At 38.3% G+C, this 21737-nt stretch overlaps 1 protein-coding gene across 4 annotated transcripts in view; it reads right to left on the bottom strand.

Moving 5' to 3' along the window:
- Nucleotides 1-3078: 3078 nt before the first annotated feature.
- ARHGAP29 (Rho GTPase activating protein 29) overlaps nucleotides 3079-21737 on the bottom strand; it is a 54547-nt gene continuing 35888 nt past the window's right edge. Inside the window, exons 6-24 of one of the 4 annotated variants that reach the window (XM_054212455.1) lie at nucleotides 19149-19209; nucleotides 18532-18669; nucleotides 18196-18260; nucleotides 17586-17696; nucleotides 17374-17454; nucleotides 16889-17077; nucleotides 16517-16654; nucleotides 14994-15184; nucleotides 12996-13162; nucleotides 12322-12450; nucleotides 12052-12150; nucleotides 10389-10552; nucleotides 9952-10140; nucleotides 9672-9809; nucleotides 7812-8044; nucleotides 6620-6926; nucleotides 6340-6448; nucleotides 5856-5975; nucleotides 3079-5270 (exon numbers count right to left, since the gene is read on the bottom strand). In XM_054212455.1, coding sequence (XP_054068430.1) covers nucleotides 4423-5270; nucleotides 5856-5975; nucleotides 6340-6448; nucleotides 6620-6926; nucleotides 7812-8044; nucleotides 9672-9809; nucleotides 9952-10140; nucleotides 10389-10552; nucleotides 12052-12150; nucleotides 12322-12450; nucleotides 12996-13162; nucleotides 14994-15184; nucleotides 16517-16654; nucleotides 16889-17077; nucleotides 17374-17454; nucleotides 17586-17696; nucleotides 18196-18260; nucleotides 18532-18669; nucleotides 19149-19209 — 3477 coding nt within the window. In that variant the 3' untranslated portion in view covers nucleotides 3079-4422. Of the gene's footprint in view, nucleotides 5325-5855; nucleotides 5976-6339; nucleotides 6449-6619; nucleotides 6927-7811; nucleotides 8045-9671; nucleotides 9810-9951; nucleotides 10141-10388; nucleotides 10553-12051; nucleotides 12151-12321; nucleotides 12451-12995; nucleotides 13163-14993; nucleotides 15185-16516; nucleotides 16655-16888; nucleotides 17078-17373; nucleotides 17455-17585; nucleotides 17697-18195; nucleotides 18261-18531; nucleotides 18670-19148; nucleotides 19210-21737 lie in introns of all 4 variants that reach the window. The other 3 variants (XM_054212454.1, XM_054212453.1, XM_054212456.1) reach the window with 3 other exon arrangements.

The following is a 21737-nucleotide window of genomic DNA, read 5'->3' as shown; positions in this document are numbered from 1 at the left end:
GAATAAGACAAGGTCCAGTGAAATTCCATTTGAAAGGTGTACTTACAGAATCAAAGAAAATCAGAATCAGACTCCTCCATGCGTCAAACACAGGGAAATGTGGCATCTTAAACAGATCCTGTGCAAACCTAGCAGTGTGCTTATCACCCCAATCTGCAGTTAAATAAGTACAAAACACATGAAGTACAAGCTCAGATGGCTTGACTACTTCTGGCATAATCCAGTTTACTTCACACAGACACTCTCTTCTGTCATCCAGCAGTGGAAGGGTTGAGGAGTGAGGATTTTCCTAGTGTCCACCTTCCTCAAACATGTTACATTTTGGAAGATTTAGGATAGCTTTTTCTTCTACCTGCGAGTTAAAGCACTTTTCAAGGATCCCACGCATCTCTGAATTAGAAACAGAACTCCCCTTCCTCTACAAAGATAAATGGGCATGCAGATAGAACATTTCATTCAGAAAGGCTTGTCTCCAAAGCATCCTTCTGTGAAACTTGTTTCCATGTTGACATGTTTATATAAAATAGCGTTGTTTGTAAATATCAGATATCCTCCCCCCTCCAAAGTTTGCTAGTGGAAAGTTGAAACTGCTTGTCCCATTCTCCCAACATATTATGTTCGTGTGTACGTTGACATTGTGTGTACTGGGCCATTGGGATGGCCCAGTAAGAGCAGATTTATAGTCAGACAGCAAGTGCTGAGGACACAGCACACACACACTACCTGTCTGGGGGTTACTTTGGATGACCTCCAGTCCGGCCCCATGGACTGAATATGCATTAGCAGCTGCAGCACATCAGGTACACTGCTGAAGCACATGTTCCAGTTTAGTCTCATCCAAAGAGAATTAAGTTTGTGTGCTCTGGGACCACCCCGTACTGTGAACCACAGTGGTACGCAGAGGAGTCACTTAAGAAGTATAAACACGCTTTGAACTAAGTTACCAATGTTAGCAGATGCAAAGTGCCTTCGCAGAGCATTTCAAGTGAGCTTGCAGATGAACTCAATTAAGGCCTCTGCTACACTACAGAAGCTAAAGAATTAATGGATTTGCAAGCAAAACAAGGACTTCTTAAATAGAAGCAATAAAAAAATTGAAAACTTACCACAAAAGCTTACCTCATGTGTGAGTACTGCTGTGCTACGGGAAAGAGAAAGGTTTCTGGAGGAATGTTCAGCTTGGCTGCAAAGGAACACACATCTTAGATGCAGTTAGCGCTTGCAGAATAACACTGCTCAGTTGTAAGGAGATTGTTTTAATCCCCTGCTTGACACAGAACAGCTCCATCTGCAAGTTTAAGGGCTCCTGAATAAAAATCCTTCCAAATATCCAATATGACCAGCACAAGCGCAATAAAGTCTGTACTAGAAGGCTGATTTCTGAAGGTATTTCTTCAGATCAGAACAAACCCTGTATTTGAAAAGATGGTCTCAGAAAGGTACTTCTGGTAGCATTAGGGGCCCTGCTAAACAAACAGCTGTCATGACTAATTAGGTCAGGGACTTAAGGCAGTCAGTACTCTGCCAAAGCTTTAAGAGGGATGAGGCAGTGCCTTACGACCTCACAAGCAAGCAAATGTGACAGAAAGGTTTCCTCCCCAGAGGGCAAGCCGCAGGGCACTGGCACTTGGTTTGACCCACAGCCCTGTCACCTGGGGCAGGTGGATGGGATTACTGCCATTCCGTCGGGGTGAAGCAATTTCGAACACAAGACCTGAGGAAATCTGCATCAGAACCGAAAGAAACAATAGGGGCCATTAGTAACATTTCCAGTCAAAAAGAAAGCCAGTCTTTTACCGCAGGCCTAAGGCCGGGCTGCCGCGGTGGTCACGTCCCTGCCGCTTCCCGGGGCCTGCTGAGGCGCTTCCTCACAGGGAGGGGAAGGCCTCACCGTACCGCTCAGAACAAAACACAGCCTCGGCGTCAAAGTGCAAACATTTACAAGAATTTACAAATTAAAAAGTCACACGGTGGCCCTTAAGCCACTGCCTCCCAGGTCCCCGCAGGCTGCCCTGCCCTCTGATCTGTCGGGACAGTTCTGGAAGAACCCTCCGGGCCCTCTTACCACCGCCCCTCCTGGGGTGTCACCACAGCGGGTAGTAGCAGGGTCACAATTCATTTAAATAAGCTCCAAAGGTTTTCATTTCAAAAGTGCACTCGCTCCTTCACTTGTATTGCATAAAGAGTCAAAGACGTTATAAAGCAGGGACATGCATAATTCATCTTTTGGAAGTGATGATTTTTTCATAGAATAACGTGGTTTTAGAAGATGCCTACTCATCCACACACAGAGGCACGCAGGCTATCAGAAACATCAAACAGACCCGAAGCACATTTAAAACAGTGGAAACCTCTCACACTAGCAAAACACGGAAGCAGATGGTACATAAAAAGCAATATGGTAACAACCAGTAGTAACTGGCATTATGACTTGGTTAAGAAACGCTCATCAGCTCTCACAGATTAGTATTACAGGCTACCACAATTCTCCATCTCAGCAGCCTGCACTGGGGTATACTGGGGACCCTCCATCCAACTAGACAAACAGTTTATATTACAATTTCTTAAGCCATTAGCATATTCAGTGCTAGACATATACTGAAACATTTAAAAATATAGTGAGACAATAGATTTAATGGTAGTTCACAAACTAATTTGCCATCTTGTGGCCCTAATCTACACTGATCTCCACCATCCTTTCACAGCTGTGCTACAAGGTTCTGCTACAATGCCGGTAATGTTTCTCTAATGCTATTGCTGCTCATTAACCAGTTGTGTGGGGTTCTGCCCTCCCTGCCTCCATTCTCAAAGTGGAACAAACTCCCATCTTTGTCAAGAAGCCTTTATCCCTCCTTTTATTTTATTATGCAAGTCACAACACCAGTCTGGGCAGATACCAGCATCTGCCATTTTCAGTTCTTCTGCAGTATGAGGCAGCTCCCCAAAGAAATGGCTCCTGGCATGGCCAGAACCAGCCGGTGGTAGGACAGCCTTTGCCAAGAGTGCAATCCCCGCTCCTGTGAAAGCGTGACAAGGAATCAGAAGTTCAGCATTGTGCGTTTGTTGTGGAAACTAAAATCAGATTACGTCCACTGAAAGCAGTATGGGATTTTATTTGGGATAGTCTGGGAAGAAGGGCAAAGGGAATAGAGTAGGAAAGTCCAGTATATTTTATGCTGCAAAACCAGAAACGTGATTCTTTGCTTTTCCTGTCCTCTGAGAGTCCTGTTGGTTCTTACATCAGTAGAAAGTACCATACTAAGATAACTGTACTCTATAGTATGTGAGAAAGAGTCAAGCTAATTGTAATCTCATTAAGGTGAGCATGCCGCCCCCCCGTCCCCAGAAGACAGATGCCGCAGAATACTATACTATTGCAAAGGCCAAATGTTTGTATTTTAATAAGTTAGAAGAAATTCAGATATAGAAGCCATAGAGTCATGAAATGTTAACAAGTTAATATATTTTAAAGCAAATATAACAGTGTACACATAAAAACCATTTAATACAATGTGAAAACCATTAGATGCACCTACTAATACAGATTTTTGGTTATTTTCAGCTCTCTCACTGAAACTTGGAAACAATGCTCTTCATTTCAGTTACACCAGGTTAAATGGTGAAACTGATCTATAGCAAGCAAATCACTGCCTTCTCATTCACCTGGAAAGACAGCACCACTGCAACTGATAGTCTCTCCAGAAGGGCATCCAAACCAAACAGGCTGTGCACGTTTGCCTCACTTGTTAAGCTATACAAGAAACCAGATGTGGACTGATTGCTTCTTCTGAATAGTAAAGCTCAGTAAGTGCATCCTTGCTGTACAAAAAAACCCCTTAAAGTGACAACATAGAAACCTGGCAACAGATAACCATGTCTGCCTAAAATATACACATATGATACATAATTATGGACCATGCCGGCCAGTATGTAAGTCTGTTCAGGAGCAAAGCTTTAATTGCACAGATTAGAAAACTGAACAAATGCTTTTACAGAGCAAAGCACAAGCTTTGGTTTACGCTTAGACAGTGAACATTAAACCTCCCATTTTTATTACAACATCTATTATGAAAAACGGCTCCTTTCACACTGCTACATACAATGGTTGTTTCTCTATGAATAAGCACTCCATTCCATACAATGAAATGAAGATCAGTGTCTTATTCAATGGACCCATTAGCTGTATCTAGACTGGGAATGCATTAAATCTTTATGAAAAGCTACTGAATTACAAAAAGTTTGACTTACTTCCTTCACAATTCCCCAGCCCTCCCCCCAATTTTAAAATGCTGCATATATAAAAATAACTCCAATATGGCACAAAAGTGGGATTCTCAAGGGAAGGCAAAGGATAAAGGGGCAAAGGGAAGCCTCCACTGGCAACATCAACAAATTGCATACAGTCCAAGAGGAATTTGCGCCCTATACAAAATGAGCTTCCCTGTGTTCCAGTTCTTGGATCCTTTTTGGTCTCAGTCTCTGGTAAGTAGGCTTCAGATCTGTAGGGTGAATATCCTCTGAGCTAGTTTTTTGTTCATTTGTGTTTTGTTCAGGATCACCTGATGGAAGTGCAGAGCTCCTAGCCAGTTTCACAGTATTATCCTGGTGAAGCACAGGGCTAGCACTGGCTGGCGCACAAGCTTTAGCAAAAGAACCCTCTTCATTTTCTTTTGATTTGTTAGAGGGTGGTTTATAAAATGTCCCTGGGGGTGGCTGCAATGTTCTTGGTGCCCTAAAGGCAGCAAGAGGATTGGCATCAGGACCATTCCCTTCTGTTGCTGTCCTTCCTGACCTGACAGAAACAGAATATGGCTTACTAGGAAGAATGGTGTTAGCTGAATTGTTACCAGTGCTGCATGACGAAGATAAGGCACCTGCAGTTCCACTCTCAAGTGCCCGGTTCTCCTGGCGCACATTAGTCACGATCATTGCTGTCCTTGCTGTGATATCATACTGTTTATATTGCTTGTCCCAAGTTTTTCGCAGCATCTGAGTGTCGTAACAAGGAAGTCTGCAGCAGGTATTGACAGCAGGGAGTGCCTTCACCTCTGAAACTTCTTCAATAGTAGGGCTCCTGCCAAGCTTCTCTGGACTTACTGCTCCTGCATTTCGTGAATTTCTTTCATTCAAAACACATGGAGGAAGTATTCGGTCTACAGGTAGGCTCACAGGGCGAGTAGCTGGTTTTGTCCTTGGAACCCGCAATGGAACTTTGGTAATCTGACGGTTAGGTTTTGCAGGAAACAAGTTAATTTTACAGCTGTCTTCACCTAGACAAACAAATGAATCACTGTCTCTCTCTGAAGCTGGACTCACAGCATCACCTAGAAACACACAAATAGATATGACTGCATCTTTGTGCCAAATATTAAGAGAAGTCAGCAAGACTTTTGCCAACAGAGTATGAACTTTATTAATGACCCCTCGACAGTTGTCATTTTAATGGGATAATGGTTTTTAGGTATATCTTGTATACATACTAGGAGTATCCTACTCTAACCAAATGTTAGCATTTCAATAGAAGTAAAACATGTATTGTACAGATATAACCAAGGAAGACACTAAGAAGAAAAAGGGGCAAAGAGACACTGCACTTTTTTTTTTTTTTGTCTGGTGCTTTCCCATCCCTGAATATTTTAAGTTTTAATAGGTTTCAGAATGTTGCACTGTTAATGTACAGGACATGGCTGAACTGGTAACACCAGCTGAAAATCAGTATAATTAAAAGGGGTCATGTATAATTCCTCCTAAATAAAGTAGAAGAAATCATGCCTACATTAAAACAAACCACTGTAGTAGCACAGGCAAGCAGGAAAAAAAAATCTTACAGAAGATTTATAACTAGATTAGCAAACCTGGCTCTCTTGGAGCAGAAGTATTAATATCCAAAATGCTGGCAGCTGATGATTCTGTCAGAGAATTACTCTTTCCAGAGCTTTCTGGTTTAGTTCCAGTGAGGGGTAACGATACACATTCTGGGGAAAAACAATGGTCAAAACAAGTTAATTGCTGGATATTGGTTTGCAGCATCACAGTGGATTTCAGAAACCCACAGTCACAGCATAATTATCTTTTTTTTTTTAAAAGAGGGAGAAACAAAAACACTGTTGTATTCTCTTACTAAATGCTTTAAGCTGTTTCCATAAACAGAGGTTTCTGAAAGCCTTTAGAAAGATTTAATTTTCTGTTCCTCTTACAAAGATAAATAGTATATCAAGCACTGATAAGCAGGTTTTAATCACTTGCTTCTGTCTAAATTGAAGAGCTGCATGCACTGTAATCTAATGCATCCATGACTGCTTATTCACCCACTCCAAGACTTAATAAAAGCCCACTAACCAGTTGCAGATGTATCTACTCGTTCTTTTGTATTCTTGCTATTGTTCGATTCCAAGAACAATGCAGCTGTTTCTGAAACTCTGCTTTCACTTGGAGCTATTGGAATACCCTGTTAACAAAAGTCAGAGCAAAAGTAAATAAGAAGTCAAGAGCTCCTTAACAAAAAAATAAAAAAGACCACAGAAATGTAATAAAAACGTGCTCTGGAATGCTGCAGCATTTGACACAGAAGTTAAGACGGCACCGGTAACATTGCAGCAGCACAAGAAAAGTCACTCACTTCTTTTACAGCAACAAACAACTTCCTCTGCTGCTGTGGCTCCCTCTCTTCTGCTGATAAAGCAACTCTGACTGCAATGGCAGTTTCTTCAGACTGAGATGTGCTCAGAAGTGGTTTCAATGAAACATCAAATATCTTTTCATAGTATGTTATGAGCAGCTCCACTACTCGGGCCTGATAAGGGTAATCCACAAGTGATGACAAAGAAACTGTAGCATCCGTTTGACGTGGCCTGATCAGAGTTGGACCAAATATAATGCCCAGGTTGCTGGCTGACATTTTATTTTCATCAGACTGTTCTGTGACCCTGCATAAAGAGGGAAAAAAACCCAAATCACAAGAGTTAAGAGGGTTTTACTACAGAAGTATTTTAGATATTGCAATACTGTCTTGTGTCTAAAGCAGTTAAGAGACAATAAAAAACTGAAGGTGAGTTTGGTAGGCAGGCAGAATCTTCAGTGCAGACCGCATTTAACAGCGGCTTGGACTAAGCACCTTCCACACAGGGCGTTTTTATGTCCTGTTTGGTTAACGTTATTTGTGGCTATTTGATATTTCTGGGGTTGAGGAAAAGAACCTGTCTCATTCTAAATAACAATATAGCTGTGGCACAATATTACCCATTTTTATTGGCAGTTATAATGTCAGTAACACATATTGTTTTAGTTGTTGATAAGTAATGCTTATATTAAGTCAAGGACTTTTTCAGCTTCCCACAGAAACTGAGAGGAAGCATAGACAGGACAACCTGTCCAAAGGAATATTCCATACCACAGACGTCATGCTCAGTATATAAACGGGGGTTGGACAGGGGGCAGGAATACGTGATTGCTGCTTGGGCCAGGCTGGGTAATTGATCACTGGGTGGTGAGCAACTGTATTGCATCACTCCTTATGTATATTTTAATACTATTATTTTCTCTTCTGTTACTGTTCTAGTAAACTGCCTTTATCTCAGCCCATGAGGGTTTTTTCTTTTGTTGGGTTTTTTTTTTTCTTCTCTTCCTCCCTCTTCTCCCTATCCTACTGGAGGCAGGGGGAGGGTGAGTGAATGGCTGCGTGGTGCTAGTTACTGGCTAGAGTTAAATCATGACATTCCTTACAGTTGTCAAAAGGGTACAAGAGTCTCCTCGTACACAGCATGTAACAGTTTAAATGCAAACTGATGTTGAAAAATAAAGTCTTTTCTCACCTGTGAAGGTGTCCAATAAGGTACTGGAGAGTGTTATAGTTTGGTACAGGCAGTTGTTTCAGAAGATCTTTAATTTTAATGATGATCCTATTCAGTTCAATACAGATTGACTGTCTTTTCTTTGATTTGGGGCTAGCTTGTTTAGCGTCCAGTTCCTCATTAGCACTCTGACTTTCTTTTGCAAGTCCAATGAACTCATTGTAAAGCCGAAACAAAATCAAGGGTTCCGGAAGCTGAAGAAATAAGAACATTTCAGAAACACTCAGGCCTCAATTTTAACTTCTTTGTTTCCTTCTTGTTATTCTTCAACTTTGCCTGGTCTAGCATCTTTTGCTTAGATGATGGCATGGCTTAATCCTTGTTCATTAGCTCAAACCACAATTTGTTAAATCCAATCCCATGTAACAAAAACATTTGCCCCTACACCTGTCTCTGGAAATCTTTTGCTAACCCTTTCCTGCGATAGCTTCAAGACTGAGCATTTATCAATACAAGTACAGATTTCAAAAAAGTGATTGCTCTGAGGGAGGGTGTTACACTGCATATACACAAATACCATGACAGTAGACCAGTTTTTGGTTTTTTTTTTTTTCTTTTTTTTTTTTTCCTCCAGCCTGTGATAGTATATTACATGTGGTATCAAGTTTGGTCCATATTCCATTTTTTTAAAATTGGGATTTTAGGCCAATTTTAGGTAATATTTGTTTTTAATTGTCATCTAAGTATTCTCTCAGTATGAAAATGAATGTTAATAATAAAAAAAAATTACAAAAGACAAACCCTTTCAACCTGACTTGACTATTTGCATTGCCCCAGCTTAGATAAAATCAAAAAGTAGAAAGACTAGATAAACCTCAAAATAATTAGTTAATGATTAGTCTCAAATAGGGTTTATCTCAGGATTCTGTCTAAAAATGTCTGAACTGCATCTTTCTAGCGCTGTTCCTCCATTTAAAATGAGCAGGTTTACCTAAAAACCACACCAACAGATCAGCTATAAAGGAAGTAATAAGACCAGAAGAAAACATGTTATTTGACTTCTACTTTTAATTATAAGCCCTATTGAGAATACAGCATGGTGCCTCAAATTGGTACCCTAGTTTGATATATTTAATATGCTACCTTTTTACTTGACTACGTAGGCAGAGTACATCTTTGTAGTTTTTAAAAAGCACTTAACGGTAATGATCATAGGACTGAAATGCTCATCTCTGACAGCCAGTGTAAGGAAGAGGACAGGACCATGCAGCTAAAGATTATCCCTTTCAGGGCTAACAAGTTTTTAGAGTGACTCAGTACACTGAGCGATATCCCAGCCTCATTTTTGAGATAAATACTGAAACTGTTTTGGAAAACTCAATCATGGAGCTCAAAATCTCCATGTTGAATGAAAAAGATAGATAATCCTCCCATAACGAGCACATCATGTTCATTCAGTATTTCATTAAATTAATGTTAGCATATATTAACAGCAATACATTAGTATCTGTCTGCATGAGGAGGCAAGAATATGGGAATGTTTTAAACTTCACGTAAGACAGGCAAATTCAGTAACTGGAAAGGTTTTAAAAATTAAAGCTTTGCTACAAGTGGATAAACAAAAGCTTGTTCTATGTATAGTACTAATGTTTAAAGAGACACTATGCCCATGTGGAATACACATTGTAATACCAGCAGTCAGTAATCTCACAGTTTTCCCTGCCCCTGTCACAGGCCCCATGTGAAAACTAAAAAAACCTTACTGCAAATATACAAGGCATTTACTTAATCTTCAGCTGCACCACTGCTGAAAAGGAACTTTTTTTCCCCTAGAATATAGTATCCTTCTATGTCTGTCCATCTGACCTCTCAAGTACATACCTGGCGGAGATACAGCTTGAGAACATTGCTGATATCATGTGCATAGAGTTCTGAGAGCTCAACCAAATCTTTTCCATTTTCAAAAGCTTGACAAAGCTTTTCAACTCTTGATTTGGCTCCATTCACACGATAGATGCCCTGAAATTAAGAGACCGGCATAACTCTACTTTAATTTGAAAGGCAAGTCTAAAGCACAGATGATATCAATAGTACAGCATTAACATCTTAAGAGATTATTTTTAAGATTGTTCATACTTAAGTTTTATAAATTTGAGCATACCTTGACATTCAGCGCCCTGCTTTCAATTTCTGACGTGCACTTTTTGATGATGAAAGGAATGCCATCAGGAACATTTTTAGCAGCTTGGGCAAATTCCACTCCAAACAAGTGAAGCCTTCCATGAAGTTTTTTGTGCCCACATTGAATAGCTAAAGTCTCTAAACATTTTTTATGGCATGCAAGTGAACACTACAAGGGAGGGAAAAAAAGCACATGGTTTGATACTATGTGACACCATAAGAAATATCTCTGCTGTTTGTCACCCCATGTGTGTGCAAAAGAACGATTTATTCGTCTGTTGTGCTTTTGCTTTGAGTTCATGATGATTCTATGAGCCACAAAGCCTGTACTTTTTACGCAGAAAAGTAATGCAAGTTTCCAGAACTCCCGACTTCACTTAAATCCCAAGCAGCAACTTAAACTACTTTACAACTTACCTCCTCACATTCAGCTCCGTGAAATACCACTAAGCTGTCACATTCTCTGCATTTAGATGGAGCTCTCAGCTTCCGTAGTTTGTGTGTTTGTGCTGCTTTGGACATATTAGCATTTCTAAAAGGTCCTGGAGAACTTGCAGTTTCAGATGTCAGATCATTTAAACCTGGAGAGAATTTCTCTGTTACAGTCATTCTAATATCTACTATTGGGATAGGGTATTTATTCTGATTTTTTAGAACTGTGCTGCAGACCACAGAATTCTAAGTAAATTGCAACTAAAGTAATAAAAAACATTTAAATCACAAGGAAGCAAAACAATGTTACAGTTTACATAACGGGCACATTAACTATCAAATAATCTTACTTAAAAGTGGAATCAATCAGTTTTGCATTTTTAAGTATTTCAGTTTTCTCCTGTATTAATGGCATGTGAAAATACCAGGACATTTAATTCCAACTGTTCGTGCAACTTCTCATGAAAGTTTCATTCTATGTATTTCAAAAGCCTGTACTAGAGGATGAAAGACGACATTATGGTTTGGCCTGTAGTGTTTCTGAAATACTTAAAAAAGGCATTCTTCGCAGCAGGAAAGAATTAACACACTCGCAGCAGAACCCATATAAAATGAAAAAAGAATCACCGGTTCTCAGTCTCCTAAGATAACATAAAAATATTTTCTAGAGGATTCTAAAATCAGAACAGCAACTGGTGCTTTTTGTGACGAGTTTTTTTTCAAGCAATTTACTTAGAATGCTATCAACAACTCTGTGAAGCAAAATCCTTTGTTTTACAGATAAAAAACTTAAAATTAACACATACAGTTAATTGCCCAGAAAGCTTCTCAAAAGCTCAAGTATTGATTAAACAAACCACTCCAAGTGAAAGTTTGCATTCATTAACATGTTGCCATGCTTAAATCTGGATCTATATTAGTACTGTTAACCACAGGCTCATTCCTAGAAGGCAAAGTATACGTTTAGGAAATAAAGACTAACTGAAGAATTTCCTAAAGGCTTTACTGAGCAAGTGCCACAAATATTTCAGAACTAGTTTGTAAGTACTGCAGTCATCCCACAGAACTATTTCTGATAATCCAGTTATTCAGGTTTCAGTACCTGTGGCAACATTGTCTTTACACAGTAAAAATTCATTTGAAAACTAGAAATGGTCTGGTCAAATCTGGGACAGATGTTACGAAACTTGCTTTATCTAACTTGAAAAGGATAAAATATCAATTATTACCCTAAACATTTGGATTCACTTTTTTCCAATTTGCCAGTTACCAACCCTCCGTATCTGTACATTTCACTTCAAAGTTCAGAAGTGATCTTAAGTACCTTAGTGCCATGCTGCTAATTTTAAATGCAAATGTCTGGAGGGAATGGTTAGTGGATCATTTATGTTTACTTCAGGACAGTGAAGACACTAGAAGTGTTCAAAGGCTGCCCATACAGTGAATCTAAATGTATGAAAACAATTCTGCACCGTTCCATTAAAATGACCTGAACATTATTCTTCAGCTCTCAACCTCAAGTGGATACACGCTGTATTGAAAAACAACACTGCTGGTAATCACAGCTTTGTTAACATACTTCTTAAGCATGTTAAAAAGAAAAGCCACACTCTACAACAGGGGTCTTCAGGTACGGAAACAACATTACCACAGTCTGAAGGAGATGGTGGCTCTCTTTCATCAAGATCATCTGCAGATGACATAGTACCAGTGGAAGGTGTTCGGGGAAGTCGTCTTTTAAAATCCCCTAGCAGATGAGAAAAATTTTCAGGAAGCTGTAAGTATCAGTTCCACCCAACTGCTCATTTTCATTATAGGCTCTGTCCAACAATTGCTAAACTAACAACATCATCTCCATTAATGTAAAACAGTCCAAAGAAAAGACTTCAAATTAGTATAGCAACGAGTGTAGCTGTACCTGGGCTAGCAGATGGAGAATCCATGGATCGTGACTCGCTGCTTCCCCCGGCACTTTCAGAATCACTGCACATTCCTCCACTCTGGTTGCCAACTGACCATGACCTGAATGGTGGTGGCCCTCGCATTGCTTTGGAAAAGAAAATCCGCAAATTCCAAATGTCAAGGACAAAATTACATTATTTTCTTTTAAATAAAAAGACTGACTATCATTATATTCAAAATAGGAAAATATTGCAAAAGTTACATGAACATGCAATATAGTGAAAAAACCACGGCATATATTCCTGTAAAAGCTTCAGGATGTAAGGAAATGAATTTCAGAAACTCGACACTTGTGCTTTTGCAAAAGACCGGAAATCAACATAGTATTTACAAAACCAATGTATTTTAAATTGCTAAAGTTGATTGAAATAGTTTAGTACACTGTGCTTGACAGTACTTGCTGTTTGAATTGCATCTCACCTTTCTTGTCAAAGAATCTAGGTATACATGCAGCCAGTTTTCCATTAGTCCTTCTGCTCAAGTACATAACTGTTTTTACAGGCTTTGAACTTTAAAATACATTTTTTTTAACCCCTTCAAGGCTATATTTCTGACAGTGAGACATCAAGCACCTGTTTTTTTCTGGTGTTTTTATATAGGGACTAAACTGACAAAATACAGAAGAACTACCTTGGATATCTGTGCTGATGGAAGATCTCTTCTCTCCAATCTTTTGTGAATGATGATAAATTGGGCTTCCCACATCATCTAAGGTCTGAGCAGGAAAATCTCCTGAACACTGAGATAAGTTACCATGCGATGTATGGACACTGCTGGCTGATTGCTTATTAAAAACCCTTCAGAAAGAAGAAAGTAATTTGAAGAGTAAATAAGACAGAATAGAATGAAAAGCAAAGCAATGGTTTTTTTTATCCCTGGGCACGAAAAATGCTTCACTTAATTTAATTTTCATGAACATACATATTTGACATGTAATTATTAAAGCCCAAGTAAAATAAAAGAAGGGTGGCAATTTATTTTTAATTAAATATGTGCAATTTCCTAATGTTTCCTCCCCTCCCCCATATATCAGCTTTTCCACATCTCTGCAATTATGACCATTCTTTTGCAGACTTTGAAAAAACAGCAAATCTGTTCATTTAAAGACCAGAATAATTCAGAGGATATTGCATCCTACTTTTATGGGGGTTTTTTCCTCCAAAAGATTTTTCTGCCCAGCCGTCATGACCATTCACCTATAAACGTATAGGCGCTAAAGTGCTATGCTTTTTTAAAAGCAAAGAAACTATATTAAAGCTACCACAGAGCTTAAAGCCAGTCCATTGTGAAAATGTGCTCTCAAGATAAGGACAGAAAGCTACTAACAGTAATTAATGTAAAATGCCGTGCACCCTGTGGACAAAATGGCCTGCTAGCCAAGTTTAACAGTCAGGAAGCTGTTCCTTAATCAGTTCTACCCTATCAAGCTGAAGGAAATAAAGACTTGAAAACACTTAAACTTGCGTTTGCCCAAGCTGCTGTCCCTTAAATAAATGCAGACCTAAACAATAAAAACGATTGCTTCAAGTACACCGAGAATCACAAGGCCATGTCAAAGAAAACTAAAGGTGTGGAGAAAGGAGGAGAAAAAACACGCTACTATAAATCTTAAGCAGTAAATAGCTGGGAGAGCGCACAAAGAGTTTGAAATTTCATGCTCATCAGTTTCTCAGGGAGCTGCACAGTTAAATCCCGCTAAGTCAAAGTTTATGAGTATAGCCTAAATCAGTCTTAAAAGGCAGGAAATTTACAGACAAGAACTAAGAATCTCAGATTTAACTTTGAATTTCCTGGCTTTTGTTGGTAGAAGTCTGACTCAAGCATTAGGTTTTTTTGTGTTTAGTTTCCTTTTGAAAGACGATGACGACACTTTCCTGTAGAACTGTGAAACACACAGATTGGAATGGATATTCTGGTACTTTAGTGCCAAGATGACTATTTTATAACAAGCTAAAAGGTGGAAAAGCATTTGGCATACTGACATGAGGAGTTCTCTTTTTTGTTTTGTAGTTTTTACTTCCACATTAGCTGTATCTTTAACAGATGAACAGTAAAAACTGCCACTTTCCAGTGGTTGGGAAAAAAAATAATTATATATAACACAGGGACGTGTGGACTCTAAGCTTTTTTTAGTTACATAGCATGAGACAGAAATCAAGCAACACTTCCTGAAAAAAAAGTTGCTAAATGTAAACAATATGAAAGAAGGTACTGTAGCAGCAAGGCCTGCAGAAGAGGAAAACTACCTCCTCAGACTTTCTGAACTGATTATCAAATACAGATTATCAAATACTGCCACACCACACTACAGAGTTAAAAATTTACATTTTTCATATTAACCATTATCTACATTAAAATAGTAACAAGTCAATTCTTGCACAACAATTGTCAATATTTTAGCAAGCCTTATTACACAAAATGAATTCTGCTTTGGAATTTAAGTCAGGTTTTAATGTCAACATTATATATAATCTACCAAAAGATGAGTCAGAGAAATAGAGAATGGTAAGGCACGGCAAAACACCAGGATTCATTTTATTCCTCCAAAAATGTTGTTTTACTGTTAAACACATGTGCCTAGCATTTAATTCTAAACCAAGCAAATACCACCTGTAGTGTGGGACTTACCCATCAACCTGGGAACTCCGGGTTTCAAAAGAACCTGATTCAATAGGAACACCTTCCTTTGGCAAACTTTTCACAAACTCTGAATACTGGTGACCAGGGTCATAGAGTTTGGCACTCTCACAAAGGGACTGGCAGTTAACTGGAAGAGATACAACCTGAGCGTGCTGCAGCTGGAACAGGTTAACTGTTGCCTATTAGGAGAAAAAAATAATTATTTAAATACTTGTAGATAATTTACTAGATATTTCACTTGTACTTTGCTCAACCAAATTAATATCTCAAAATAAAGTTATTTTAACAATAAACCTAGAAAAAAATCTAGAAGATAGTAACATTTGTAGGGATGAACTTTGTGCAAGATTCCTGAAAATCAACTGCAAAAACTTCATCTCTAGTATAGATACTAGTATTCCTCTTTCCGCTGGGTTATTGAATCCTCCAGGTACCAAAGGCAATTCCAATCGCTTCCCCATTGGGTTGATGAACATAAACAAGGTTTGTTGCTACCAAAAAGACAATTTTCATGCTCTGGAAGGATTGTTAGTCACCACTACAATGATGAAGTAGCTGGAGTTCCAAACCCAGATGAGCTCCATATCACCTTGAGACATGAAATGGACAAAATTCCTTATCCCAACTGAACAGATTAACTGAACGCTTTCTTTGTTAAATTACATAAAACTTGTAAAATATTTTATCACAAGGCAGAGACCAGGGAAGGGGACACTGCATGGTGGCTTCTTCAGCTTTTGGGTTGCCAAGTAGTTTGCAATTTAGATATATTTGAAATAAGTTTGTCTAAGCTTTCTACTGGTCTTAAGGGTTGGGTTTTGGGTTGCTTTGTGTGTATGTGGGGGGGCTGTTTGGTTTTTTATTTTCCCTCCCCGCCCCAGAATTAAATTGCTTTCGTCTCATCTAAAAAAAGTACACATCTATTGGAACGATGCGTTCTTAGAGCTTTTTTAAATAAAACAACAACCCACAGCTGTGTATGTAGATACACTCTTTCGACAATCCTTTGCTTATTTACATGTGTTAATACATTAAATTAGTTGCAATGGATCCTGTAGTAATTGAGACTGTCATCAAGATTAGCAGGCTCCATGCTGCAGCATGCTAACATCCATTCTGTGCTTGAGCCAAACATCTTTGCTAATGCACTAATGAAAATAATGGGAATGGGAGCTGTACTTTTAAGCAAAAGAGTAAGACTGCTGCCGTCAATATTCTTAGAGAGGTTTTACACGAATTGTGTAGTCAGGGTTCTTGCAAGGCAACAACTCATAAAAAAACACCCCAAAATTCCAGATATGTATAACACCCTCCTCTTTTCTTTTTTAAACTCCTAACAGAAAGAGAGCACCAAAATATATATTAAAAGTTTTTCTTCTTTTTCTATTGGCTTGACCTCTGTCCTTTGAAAATTTTCTATTTTAAGCAGTTAACACTATAGATGAGGCTTTCTTTTAGTCTTACCAATCTCTATGTATCTGTGCCAAACCTATTTTAAAAAGCATGCTTACAGCTTTAAGAGTAAGATCACACTGGTATATAAGCTCCCGAAGCTGTGTTAAGACATCACTTTTAAAGCTTTCCAAATCATTTCTTTTTTCTTCAACCTCTGCCATGCTTGCTTTATAGTGTTCATTGGCCTCTTCAGCCTAGAGAAAACACAAGTGTAAAGGGTTGATGGACTACAGGCCTTGATACTAGAAGCAAGGAAAAAAAACACCACCCAAGACACTTGCAATTGTAGATTCCCATTTAGGATAAAAGCCCAAAAGAGCACAGCATGATTAAAATTAAGAATTACGAACAGAGCACTTGCTCAAATGCTCCCATTGGGAAACCATGAGTAAAACCAGTGTGGGCTTATCTTTAAAAAAACCTCTTACTTTTTGAAGAGCTTCCTCTTCTAGCCTTCGTTTTTTTTCCAGTTGCTTGCTGACATCTTTCACAAAGCTTCCACTTGAGCTAAGATGTTCCTCCTCAGCACGAGCAGTGCAGGATTTTGCCTTTTCATACTCATCTTGACGCTGTGTATATAGCAACTTCGCTTTTCTCAGAGCGGCTTCCAGCTCTTGCTGCAGAATGCAACAAAAGGAAAAAGCAAAAGAATTAATGATTTTAATTTTCCAGTTATTTAATGTGATGTTTAAAGAGGCTGTTACGCACAGGTCTGCATGCTGCAGTTCAAAGTATGTAGTCACAGAAAGATAACTTCTTACAAGTATGTCATGACGTTGACAGTTACATACTACACCAAATAAGCCCTATAGATTCTACATAGGAATTTAAGTGCATAACAGCCTGGTTTAAAAGTTTCATCCTTCTGAAGAATTTTAGATTGAACACTATTAGATATGAAAGAAATACCAACCATTTTTTTCTGTTCTCGCTGCCAAAGCTCTTTGATATCTTTCCTTTGTCTATCCAACTCATTTTTCCTTCCGAGAAGAGGCTAGATAGGAAACATTAATAGAGTACATAAAAGGCTTATAGGCTGCAAGTTTGTTCTTTTGAATAATCTGTGGTGTTACAAAACTTGTAAAAAAACCTAAACAATATCTTGGTCTTTTGCTTTAAGCTTACCTGCACAAATTTGTTAGACTGGAGAGCAGCAGCTGTTTGTTGCCAAAGTTGATTGTTCTCAATATCATTTTGAAAAGCATTAATGAATATTGATTGGAATGGCATATAATCCTAAAATTACACACAACAAAACATTAATGTTCCAGGTAAGGTAGAGGTATGCTGACATTCTAAATGGCTGTATAATTGAACTATATTTTCAATTACATTTAGTAAGGTATTTATATGCGTGTGGAAGTCAGAGTTAGGTGTGAATGTAGAAAATTACTAATTTGTCAGCTATGTTTCATTTTACTAGGAAAACACTCTGAAAGAGAAGTCTACAAATCCCAATCACAAAGCCTACAAGATATTAGACAGAAAAAAGCACATTGTGAAAACTATAAAGGCTACTCTGCATTTTCAACAAAAATAAATTTATATATCAAAATTTCCATAGGAGATGGGAAGACATAAAATACAGCAGATTTTTTAACCTGTGATTTACAGTATAAATCAATTCTTTATCAACTTAAAAATCCACTCCTCCACATCCCCAAAGTTTCCCTTTTGGGCAAGGCATCCAATACATATTTAAGACTTTAAAATAAAGCCCCTAAGATGCACTCACCTGGTGTCCAACAACAGCTTTAGCAGTTTCAGCCATTTTTGCTAAGTTTTTAGCACACTCCACTTCTGTTAAAAAAATTCAGAGTTACTGTTTACACTAGCAGTTGTTACACATGCTAAATGCTTTTTACACTCTAACAGACAGGCTACAAAGGGGACCACCTTCACTTTGTTACAGGCCTTATAATTATAGGAAATGCGTAATAGTTCTGTCCACTTCAGTGGAACAGCTACTAATTTAGAAATCACATTATTGACAGTCTGCAGCACAGAGGCCTGACAACAGATTTGATTTCATCGTGACAAAGCTGATTAAATGCCAGAAAGAGCCACTCACCCAAGCTAAGCTTTCTTTCTACCCATGCGACTACATCCTTGGTATATTTTGACCATGCTTTAGCATAGGACAGAGCCGATTCAATTCCGCTGTCGTTTCTTAGGAGCATGCTATCAACCTCCTCTGCTCGAAGATGTCCTGAAAATAAAGTGTCGAACAAAGAACTGAATTTTAGACATGACCACACACTGAGAGCAAAGCCAGTATTAGCCAACTGTGAATGCTTAAGCAGCTCTGATCTTGAGTTGGTCTTTAATGCTAGTTGACTCTAAACAGGACTGACAGAGGTTTTAGAACAAATTAAAGGGTCATAGTATTTTACCTGGAGTAGTCATATGGTCAGCATAACTTTCTTAAAGAAAGTAACCCAACAAAACACCAATCATATGATGACATACAGAACTGCTTCAGGCCTTGGTTCTTTTTTCCCCCCGAAAAGCAACCCAGATTGATTATTCACAAAAGCATAAAACCTCTGTAGTAACACATTTTTTTACAGTGAAGTTTTAATGGCAGCATAGGTGTATAAAAGCGACCAAGCAACTTACTTATAACATTTTAAAAGATGAAAACACAGATACAGAATGGTGTTTATTAATATTAAATTAATGACCTACCTTGAATATCATCCCTTTCATGCAGTGAACCCCCAGACTCCACAGAAAGATTCTCAAAAGACTGGTATATAAGAAACAAAACATTAAGTTAACAAAGAAAAGCTCTCACTGGAACTGTCTGGCTAATAAAATAAATGGCATCATCTGCCCCTTCCTTTTTTTGCAGATAAAGCAACAGCCTGTGCTGTAACTCCCTGTCATGTAAGGCACAATACCTTCTAAGCTCCCATAGCTGTCAATTGAGACATAAGAAATAGCAATGAATTATTATATACCTTTAAATCAACAATCTTGAAAAGCTGTGATGTCAGAGTTAATCGTTTAACAAAGTAGGTTCATATTTAAGTGATCTCCAGCTTTTCTTAGATCCCTGCCTATCCTTTAAGAATCATTTCATACAGACCTAATGTCGTCTACATGAACAGACACCATTCTATAAGCCATTAGAATCCCATATTTCTTCCTCAAGGGAATAAAGTTATTGTTTCTCCTAAATTACTTGCAGGTGTGTACTGCAGGCACAACAGCTCACCCATAACACTTGCTAATGAAGCCCTGACAATCAGTACAACCTGACAGAATTTAATCCAATAATAAAAGGAATTTAGCACAAGATTTCATCCCTACCTTTGTCCTCATGCTGCATTTTGCCACCCCTTTAATTGTGCAAGTTGAACTATTTGTAGGACAACCAGGCCACTGAACAAATTTAAATGAATAAAAATTGTACCTAGTAACCACTCCTTTTTAAAAAGCAAACAAAACGAAAAACCAAAACACAACCCTATCTCATTTTAAATGAATAAACCACTCTTGAAAATTTGGGAGCAGAGAGCAGGCAGGAGACAAAGGCTGAGAAAGAGCTGCAGAGTAGCCTTAAGCTTTACAAGAACAGCTTGTTTCCATTTTAGACTTTGGTGCTGTTTTATTTTCAGACTTAAACCTAAAATGGAGCACAGCAACAATGATGCAAGTAGTTCTTTTTTGTTTGTGGGTTGTTTTTTTTTTTATGTAAGTGGAAACTGATCATAAATCACACAAAAATCCTTCAATCATCATTGTTTACCTCACAGCAAAAGCAGCTTTTCATATACCAAAACATGCAAGGTATTAATCACCAATTACATTGAACAGAATCAGCGTAAAGCACAGCTCCATTCCTAAGAAAGTGAAATACTGGTACAATTGCTGTTTAATAAAACAGAGTTTCAGTGAAATGGAAGGGCTTTTTCAGAACGGGTGGGAAATCCATCCAAAGCTGTCTATCAACAAGAAAAGTCTGAATTTAGAGATGGATCAACATTTGGTTGCACAGAAAGCAACTTCTGATTTGGGTATAAAGTATTACTGTCTTCAAGTAAATTTTAAAGTGGCATACAGTTAGGGAAGAACAAATAAGATGAGGAAAAAACCTCATGCATATATTATTATATATTATGTTTATATTATCAGGAGGCACTTACAAGTTCTAGTCCTAAAAATTATTTCCCATTGTATCGACTTAAATCACTGCAGTCTTGAGAATTGTTCACTCCCTTCCAGTAATGCAGGCACACAGTCTAGTTCAGGCAGATAATCAACGCTCATTCATCCATCCACATTCACCCCACTGCAAATATGTATACCACGTTTTAAAAGCAAGCACACGGACAACTACTTTTACTTATGTCCTACAACTTCTTACCAGAACTGGACTCATACAGCTTGTCCCCTCAAGCACCCAATGACTCATCCCAGTGAGTCTAGCAGGAAAACAAAGCCTGAGTTCTAGATAGACTTAACTTCCCAATTTTAACCAGTCTCTTCTGCCTTTTTTCTCCACTACCCAAGAACCCTCGCCTTGACAGAGGCAAATCTCTGCACACACTTTGAAAATTTTATCCTTCTCCGTTATTATTCTCTCATATCTACACAGCATTGAAAAGCATTCAAACAGCTTGTTGAGTAATGAAAGGTCAGACATGCCTGTCTCATCTTTTCCAATGTATTCTAAAGCTCTTCTGTTTTTAATTAAGAAATATTTTTGCTTCTACCTTGTAGTTCTGGTTGTACTACAAGGGCTAAAATGAGAACAATTACATTTGCTAAGAGGGGGTATACATATCATTTAACTTAAGCTTCCAAGTGGAATGCCTGAACTAAAGAATGCAGACTCCCCTGCAGTCAAGAGAAGCAAGATCAGCCCCCCCATCCCCACCTTAGAGCAATCCCCAACAGTTTAGTGGGGGAGGTCCCTAACTTAACAGGCAATTAAAATCTCTCCCCTTAATTAACCCTCAAAGCATTTACATGTTAAATTCTACCAAAACATTATGCTCTAATCTTTTTAAGGGACAGCTAGCTGCTATGTTCCAACTACTGAATGTACACATCTGCAGGAATGAAAAGTTAATACAGCTACTAAAATAGCTTGCATTTAGCTCCTCCTAACACTCAACTTCTAGCTGGCTTCCAAACTGCTCTCTGAATTGCAAATCAAAATGAAATGATTCATCTGTTAAATGTGTATTTATTTGTCTGAATGAAGATGCACTTGAATTTAAAACAGATTTCCAAGAAATTGAACCATATTATCCTACCTGCTCCAAA

This window comes from Rissa tridactyla, chromosome 8, assembly GCF_028500815.1.
Source record: "Rissa tridactyla isolate bRisTri1 chromosome 8, bRisTri1.patW.cur.20221130, whole genome shotgun sequence".
In the NCBI taxonomy this organism is placed as follows: Eukaryota; Metazoa; Chordata; class Aves; order Charadriiformes; family Laridae; genus Rissa; species Rissa tridactyla.
The sequence above is the reverse complement of the archived record's forward strand: the minus strand, read 5'-3'. Positions and strand labels throughout refer to the sequence as shown.